The sequence below is a fragment of the Hippocampus zosterae genome, chromosome 1, assembly GCF_025434085.1.
Source record: "Hippocampus zosterae strain Florida chromosome 1, ASM2543408v3, whole genome shotgun sequence".
In the NCBI taxonomy this organism is placed as follows: domain Eukaryota; kingdom Metazoa; phylum Chordata; class Actinopteri; order Syngnathiformes; family Syngnathidae; genus Hippocampus; species Hippocampus zosterae.
The window spans coordinates 19,177,207-19,186,439 of NC_067451.1; the positions used below are offsets into that span (position 1 = coordinate 19,177,207).

Consider the following 9,233-nt stretch of genomic DNA (forward strand, 5'->3'; position numbering starts at 1 on the left):
ATTCCATCCTGTAGACTTGGGCCTCCTGTCTCCTTTACTTAAGTCAACAGTCTCAAACTTGGAGTTGGAGCAAATTTGTTGGAGTTGTTAAATCTAGCTTCTTTCACCTTAGACAGCTGGCCAAAATAAAACCTCTCCTCTCACATGAACACTTTGAGACAGTAATTCATGCCTTTGTCAAATCCCGGCTCGATTACTGCAATGCCCTTTACTTTGGAGTCAGCCAGTCCTCCATTAAGCACTTTCAGCTGGTCCAGAATGCCGCTGCTCGCCTCTTGATTGGTACTCGTAAGAGGGAGCACATAACTCCTTCTCTGGCATCCCTTCACTGCTCCCCATTCATTTTAGAGTTATTTTCAAGATCCTCCTCTTTGTTTTCAAATCTCTGAATAATCTCGCGTCACCTTACCTCTCTGAGCTCATCCGGTCCTACACACCTGCCAGGCGCCTCAGGTTTGTGGACCAGACATTATTAGAAGTACCAAGGACTAAATTGAGGCTCAGAGGGTATCGAGCTTTTTCTGTTGCTGGTCCCTCTCTCTGGAATGACCTCCCACTGAACATTCGGCAAGCCTCGTCGCTGCCCATCTTCAAAACCCTCCTCAAAACTCACTTGTATTCTTTGGCACTCGACTCAGCATGACTTAGTTTTGTTCTTGCTTTTACTGTTTGGTGCTTTCTACCGCCTTTATTACGATTTGTCTTACTGTTTAATGTGCATGTTAAATTGCTCCACGTACAGCACTTTGTATGGAGTGATGGATGTTTGAAAGTGCTCTATAAATACTGTTGACTTGACTTGACTTGGATTAATGTTCATCAATACATGAATGAAATACTCGATAACCAAGCCATTTCTACACCCTAACCGATATATATATTGCGCGTCGTCCCGCACGCAGTCTGTCCTTCCGTCTGTCCCTTTTCAAAACGTACCTACTTCACCGCGCCGCCACTGCGCCGCTCAGGCAGTGGCTCACTACGATCGCGCGGGCATCTTAGCGAAAAAATGTTGTCTACCCACAAGCATTGCAATGAAATTGTTAGTTATTTAGTAGAGCTAAACATCTCTTTATTTTCGCGATAAGCAATGACGATGAACAAAAAGTTGAATCAAGCAACAACACTTTTGTGGGCCAAAGGCCCACCTTACCAGCCTTCCGTAGGAACTAGCTGATGAGCCGCCCGGAGGGCGGCGAACCAGCTAGTGGAAATATATAATATAAGACAATTATTTATTTATTGAGGACCTGATTGAAAAGTAAGGAATCAAGCACTTTAGCATCTGCTGATAGCTGGTCTCCCGTCACATGTCCACTTGGTGTGTTGACCTATAGCTTGCTTCTCAATTCAATCAATGTCTTCAATTGAACTTGAAGAAAAATATATTTCCCTGGAAATGGAACAGCTTATGACGTTCCCATATGTTCCGAACAATTGTGTATATTTAGGAGAAAGCGATGTATTGAATTGGGAAAACAATTTCAAAATTCATTAGTTCAGAATGAAAACATGTTTACATTTAATTTGGCATGCGCGTATTTTCTATCCTTTTGAACACTAAGCCACACATGGTTACACAGTCCCCATTGCTGATTCTCGGGCTAGTGAGCTTTGAAGAAGCCTGCAGAATTGGTTCTAGTCCGCTGGACACTCCGTATCATTTAATGTATTCCAGTCTATTACCACTTTTTTTCCCCTTTGACACCTCATTCTTTCCCACCAATATATGGGGGCATGTGGGAGATGGGGGGAGGGGTCATTCCATAACAGACACCTCTCTTCCGTCCCGTAGTCACATCTCTGTTGCTTTTTGAATGTTGTGTCACAGCTGAGAACCTGCATTTCAATAGATATATTCGCTGACAGAGTCATCCCATCACTCCTGGAGCTGACACTGACGCTGGAAACGCAACACGGTAAAGGTGCAGTAGCCTTGTCACTTTCATCTTAGGTAATTGATCACATCAGACAGTAGCTGATGTGTGTGAGTCAAGTGCGAGGGGCAGAGGACGCTGCTTATTCAGATAAAAGCTTGCCCCGGATCCCAGTCATTTTCTCTGACACCACTATAAACAAGAACAACAACCAACGGGCAGAATGGTGCTGTTGGACAAACATTGTATGTATAACATGATATTTTGCCTTAAAAACACTGCACCCTTGTGAAAAGAAGCAAAGGAAGAGGCTCCCCTTGTAATGTTCAGTGATACCTCCAGAGGAAAAAAAAGGTTCTACCTTGAGACTTATCAACCACTTGGCATTCAGGGGCTTCATGATGCATTCGTAGCCCTGCAGACCAGTTAGATGGAAGCATATGTTATCTGATTCCACTCCTTTTACCATCAATGTAAAAAATAAACACACACAACAGGTGCTTTTGCAGCCACCAGTAATTTAGCATCGAACCCGCTGCATTACCCTGTTGTAATCTGTATTTTCAGTAGACGGATAGAAACTATGCAGTCCTGTGTGGGGAAACATTCGGCTTGAAAAAATGAGTGATGTGGTTCTTGACATTACCTCTCATAAATGAGTCAAACCCAATATATGAGTGATGGATCATTCTAGTAGTTGTTGTGTAAAAGCCTCAAAATCCGTGTATGATTGGCAATCGAAAAACAAAAGAGGGACAGATTTTTTTTCCATTTTAATCAAACACAAAACAATTTTAAATTTGCAATATTTGGTTATTTCAGGCTCAGGTCAAAAAACGGTTTGATTTTAATTTTGAAATGGCTGGATTGACATGACCTTGAAGTTTGCAAAAGAGGATTAGTTGAGATACATTGTGACATCCAGATTCCTGACACAATTGCAATCTGCACTAAATTCAAGTGCTTTCCAAAACCCATTAACTACAGTGTATCATTTCAGTCATTCTACGCTGGATCACATTCCCCTCATCATTTGCCAACATTTATTATTTTGGGTCCACATATATCATCGTATGTCAATCAAGCAGCGATTCTCACTTAGCTTTTGTCATTTAGGGTTGGTCTATAGCCAGTCTCGAATCGACAGCCCCCCCATTGAACACAACGATCATCATGCTTGCAACCTCACATGCAAGAAACATATTTTTGGTCTTTTTGGAGATGCAATCACCGCCTGCTCTGAAGGTCTTTTCAGTCAGTAAGGATTTTACCAATTGCCTTTAGTGTACTTTTGTCAAATGACTGCGTTGCCATGAGCATCATGCACTCTTCAACACAATACTCCCTGTCTATTATGAACATGTGCTGTTTATTATGATTTGATATCCGGTGAAATGCCGATGTTATAATTATGGTGACTCGAGAATGTTGGCCTGACTCCTTACTAAAGCAAGATTGTGTCATTCTTTGGTGGGGGAAAAATGGTCAGAAAATCATTCTGCCCTTGAAAAGTTCCTGCCATTGTGTCCTGTTGCGAAAAGACGTCATGATTACCGGAGGCAATGAACTTGACTTTGTCCCCTTTGACTAGGGGGAAATAATGGAAGTGATGGCACATGTGGAGGTCTCCTGTGGACATAACCACACCATCCCCTGAAACTACCAAATTATTGTCAGAACACACAACAGGGAGCCTCTGGTCATTTCTCCTCAAATGGACAAGCTAATCCATTTTGATCTAAGAAAAGTGCAGAAGATGACAATGTGTAAGCTCAGTGAATTCATCACTGATCACCAATGGGAAAATATGTCAACAAACAGAACAAAATATGAATGATAAGAGCTACAGCTTCCACTGGCTTAAGTGTATTGGTTTAGGGCTGTGACAAAATTTTGACTTTTCACATAGTAATCTGTCATGGCATAGTATCTACATCAGGGGTGTCCAAACTTTTCGGATCGAAGGTCTACTTTTTACGGAGCCCCTAAGGGGACATGGAAGGAAAAAAAAAACTTTGCGAGATCTCGCAATGAAAGATTGCGAGATCTCGCAAAGTAATGCGAGATCTCGCAAAGAAGGATTGCGAGATCTCGCAATACTTTATTTATTTATTTTTAATGGTCGTTGACTTGCTTCCGGGTCATCGTACGTGCTTCCGGGTCATCGTACGTGTAAACGCAGACAACAGTTATGGAGTGTGTTCTTTTCCTGCGCGTTGATCTACTTCCGGGTCAGCTTGGCGAATGTTGACTGTCGTGCGCGGCTAATTTGAGCGACTACACACGACCTCGGAGGAGGAGAGAATAATGGAGGAGGACTTGGAAAACTTCTTGCGATAAAGAAATGTCGCTCAGGTGGACATTACGCGCATGAAAAACGACAAGGTGGGCATACACCCATACACTAACATAATAAGCGTAGCAATAGCAAAATGGACACTGGCTGCGACACGCTCATTTTCTCTACTGTTAATTTTCTGTTTTGTAAATACGCTACTGTAGTGCAAACCGTTTGATTCTTTTGAGAAGTAAGAAAAGCATTACATAAATTCTATTATTATTATTAATCCTAGTAGTAGTCATCGTAGTAGTAATTGGTCATGCAGACCTCCAAATACAGTGAGAAACTAACTTGGCGGGGAAAGTGAAGCTAGCATTTCAGGGAAAGTGAAGCTAGCATTTCTATATACTCTACCTGTGTCACGATTCGGTTTAGGGACCAACAGGTGGCACTGTAGAGCTCCCCTGGCAGCTGCAAACCTGTTGGTCATAGGTAATCAGGCCTATAAAAGGACTCCTGCCCGCACACTCGGTGTCGGGTCATTGTTGCTTTTGCTACTGTCATGTTTGTTTGAGTCATGCGTTGGTTGCTGTTTTTGTTTGCTACTTTGGACTTTGTTTGTTTAGGATTTAGTTTTCTGTGTTTTATCAATACACATCTTCAAATACACCCTGCTCCTCTCTCCTGCCTGCTTTTTCTGGGTCCACCACCACCATGCAACGTGACAGAATGACCCGACCACCTGGACCCCGCAGGTACGATGGATTGGTCCCTATTCCACCATGTGCCTGGCGGAGCTCGTTTGCGGCCGACACCCTTCCCCCTTTCAGGCAGCGCTGGTGATGCGGCTGTCCTGTTTTCGTCTCGTCAAGCCGCGTCTACGGTGGGCCGAGCCGCGTCAGCGTCTACGTTGAGCCGAGGCTCGTCACATGTTTGTTGGAGCGAAGTCACATTCACGTCGACGACAAGCCGTGCCACGTCCACGCCCACGTCAGGCCGAGCCCCTGTTCACGACCGGCTGTTCCTTGTTCACCCCGCTATGTCGAGCTCCGTCCACGTCAGGCCACGCCCAGCCAAAAGGATTGCCCTCGCTTTGGTCCCTGTTACCTGGCGAGGTGAATGTCACCTCGCTTATCGTTCCTGCATTTCGGCGAGGCGAAGGTCGCCGTCGCGTTTTGTTCTTGTTCTCCGGCGAGGCAAGGGTTGCCGTCGCTTTTGGTTCCTGTTCCCTGGCGAGGCAAGCCTTTTGGACCACTTTAGGACGTCTGGGATCCGTCCCTTGAGGGAGGGGTACTGTCACGATTCGGTTTAGGGACCAACAGGTGGCACTGTAGAGCTCCCCTGGCAGCTGCAAACCTGTTGGTCATAGGTAATCAGGCCTATAAAAGGACTCCTGCCCGCACACTCGGTGTCGGGTCATTGTTGCTTTTGCTACTGTCATGTTTGTTTGAGTCATGCGTTGGTTGCTGTTTTTGTTTGCTACTTTGGACTTTGTTTAGGATTTAGTTTTCTGTGTTTTATCAATACACCTCTTCAAATACACCCTGCTCCTCTCTCCTGCCTGCTTTTTCTGGGTCCACCACCACCATGCAACATGACAACCTGTACTGTTGATGTTCTTAGTTCTTACAATAATGACTTTATGTAACACAATTTTAAAAAGACATCACAGTTAGTAAATGTGCTGCTGCTTCCTGATGTATTATTATTATATTATGTAATATTGAATACAAATAATGATGACTGCTCTGTACCATCATTCATGTTACATTTGTTAAAAGTTAAGTCAAAATTTCAAGTATTCATTCTCACAATGTATCTTTGCAGGTTGACATGGAGGTAATTTCTCTGATAACTGAAGAGCAAATGGGCAAATATATCACTTCCTATGGTGATCGAATAGCTGTCATTTGCTTTTGTCAACAAAAAATGTCCAGGGGTGATGAAATGCTCCTCCAAAGATTGAGAGACAAAATAAGATCGAGGAAAAAAGGTGTACTGGGTGGATCTCCAAGTGTGCTCCAAAACCTTGATGAGAGAATGGCAAGATTTAAAAATTTTATTGGCTCTGTTGTTCATTTGCACTTTTGAGATGTAAAACATCTGGCATAGTTAACCACGTGAAGGGCAGTCTGCAATTGTTTTCCACTTATGTATTGTACATTATTAAAATGCAATCGATTCTGTGTTAGTTCTCCATTCCTTCCATTTTCTGGACCACTTATTCTCATGATGGTTTCAGGCAAGATGGGAGTTTTCAGTTTTAGCCAAAGGTCTGAAGTTGTACATTCCGTTTAAAATGTTGAGATTAATGTTTGTAAGATTTTGTCAATGTGAATAAAATTTGTTCCAAATCATTCTTAACAGTTTTTTTAAACACAAGAAACCACCTGCTGACGAAAGTGAGGAGTGACAATTACGCAGTCATCATTTACATGCAGGTGAAAATTCAATTGGGATGATGTACAATTGTGTAGGAATACTCCCCAGCATCCACGTTGGTTAAGTATTTGTGAATAAAATCAGGAACCAAGAAAGAATGTTTATTTACACCAATAATGCTTTGACAAACATTTTATATTGTAGATCAAATATGTTGTCCTTATACTGTACAGGTAGAAAAACAGCAGATAAACAATGCTTCCGGGCCTGCGTGGGTTTTCTCCGGGTGCTCCGGTTTCCTCCCACATTCCAAAAACATGCGTGGCAGGCTGATTGAACACTCTAAATTGTCCCTAGGTGTGAGTGTGAGTGTGAGCGTAGATGGTTGTTCGTCTCTGTGTGACCTGCGATTGGCTGGCAACCGATTCAGGGTGTCCCCCGCCTACTGCCCGGAGACAGCTGCGATAGGCTCCAGCACCCCCCGTGACCCTAGTGAGGATCAAGCGGCTAGGAAGATGAATGAATGAATGAATATATTATTTGTCATCAAAAGTGTTTCAATTATCCTTTGAAGGTGAAGTGATAAAAGAAATGACAATGGTCAAATTCAGGCTTCAGTAAATGTTACTTCTCACACCAGTTGAGGAGCCGTAATATAGTTTGGTCCAAACACCAAGCAATACATAGATTGCTGTAATTTATAAAGTGTATGCAGAAAATTGGTGAAGATTGCACGGCTGTCTGTCCTATGTGTTGTGTTATTTTGACTTCAAAATGGCGCCGTGAGAGTGGCTGCCTTTCCAGCAGCTCCTATATTTCGTATATTTTATATTCTTCCTTTCATAAATTTGCTGCTGTGAATTGGGAATTTCTCCATTGGGAGACTAATAAAGGTTTCTTATCTTATCTTAAAGAGTAGCGGTGAAGGCCTCTCTGAGGTGTAAATACAAGTTCACAGCCTGAAATGGATCTTTTGGTGGCATTAGACTGGGCCATTAAAAAAAGCACACAATGCAAATACATCTGGATCACAAGGCATGGTCAAACGGAAGACACACTGGCTTTTGCACAGTTGAACTTGTTCATTGTCAACTGGGGAGAGGAAGTCCGTTGTACCATAAGGTTCAGGTAACGTATACATCACGTTGGGCCGACCACTGGGGACATTCATGTTCTTTGAGGGCCTGATGAGATGGCTGTTCCAAACTAAGGCCGTGTCATCCAACTCATCCTGTTGAAAATAATATACAGCCAGATTAAATAAGAGTTGCACAGTCATATCGGCTTTTATGAGCAAGAACTTTTAGCGTGAAGCTGCTTTTTTGTCTCACTCCTCCCCTCTCATGTGTACCACATCTCCCCAACTTTTCCTTCACCTTCACCACACACCATTATCCTCTTGGGTGTTCCTGTCCACTTTCCCATCAACTCACTCTCACATACAAAAATACACATTTAATTAACGAGTCTATCAGAATGTATGAACTCACCTGAATAAGTCCCATGCAACAAAATTGTAGGATGTTTTTGTCCAGAAATCCACCATCAAAGAAGCCATTGTCTCTGAGGTCTGTGAAGAGGGATAACCAGAACTCCATGCACTGGCTGCGAAGAAACCGCCACCAATATTCAATTCTTTGATTGGCGGTGCTGGCTCCGTCCAAGTAACTGTCAAGAGTGCTGCCTGGCGGTATTGGCACGAGGAAACGCTGAAAGCCTTTGACGTGACCATTTTCAGTCCCAAGATTAGCTCGAACGATTCGAGGACAACCCCCCAAACGGTGCACAACGTCGATGTAGTAACCCCTAATCAACTTCGGGTCACTACTTGTTATGTAGGCATTGAGCCACATTATTTTCCTTGAAAAACCATCAATAGCCCCATTGATACAAATTCCAAATGGTTTCAGTTTGTCATAGGAGTCCATGTGCCATATAAAATTTGGCCCTTTGGAGAAGTAGTTTCGCCGTCTCAGACGTCTTGCTTGCCTTAACGACACTCCTCTCGGATCCAACTCTTTCAGGACCAGACGAACGTCCTCTTTCCTGACAAGAAGTCCATATTCTCTGCACTTACTGTACATCCACCTGTAACCGTGTAGTTGTCCGGAATGCTGCAATTGGTTGCGAATGAAGTCAACGAGGACTGCCAAGTCATTGAACGTTTTCCGACGAAATAGTCCTCTTTGGTTCAGCACTCGCTTCAAATGTCTTTCACTTATTTGGAAACCGTACTTAACATCAAGAACAGATTTAATGTCTTTGTATTTCAAGCCAATTTCAAAGTAAAATTCTATTAAACTCACGAACGGTTGAACACGCTCCATAACTGTTGTCTGCGGTTACACGTACGATGACCCGGAAGCAAGTCAACGACCATTAAAAATAAATAAATAAAGTAGTGCGAGATCTCGCAATCTTTCTTTGCGAGATCTCGCATTACTTTGGGAGATCTCGCAATCTTTCATTGCGAGATCTCGCATTACTTTGCGAGATCTCGCAACGTTTTTTTTTTCCTTCCATGTCCCCTTAGGGGCTCCGTAACTTTTCGATCAACTAACCGCACGGGATCTACCCTTACCGACGTGCGCGTGCGCGCACACACACACACACACACACACACACACGCACACACACGCCATGATGAGAAACAGCCTGAAACTGAGGCATGCAACGCACTTCTGCAGCCTGTT

General features: G+C 43.4%; 1 protein-coding gene across 1 annotated transcript; it reads right to left on the reverse strand.

Moving 5' to 3' along the window:
- Positions 1 to 1,879: 1,879 nt before the first annotated feature.
- On the reverse strand, positions 1,880 to 8,933 carry LOC127597506 (uncharacterized). The gene is made up of 4 exons (XM_052060623.1): positions 8,031 to 8,933; positions 7,547 to 7,771; positions 2,239 to 2,292; positions 1,880 to 1,903 (listed from the first exon to the last, which is right to left on the reverse strand). The coding sequence occupies exons 1-4, from the start codon at positions 8,865 to 8,867 to the stop codon at positions 1,880 to 1,882; spliced, it is 1,140 nt and encodes a 379-aa protein (XP_051916583.1). The 5' UTR covers positions 8,868 to 8,933.
- Between the last annotated feature and the right edge of the window lie 300 nt (positions 8,934 to 9,233).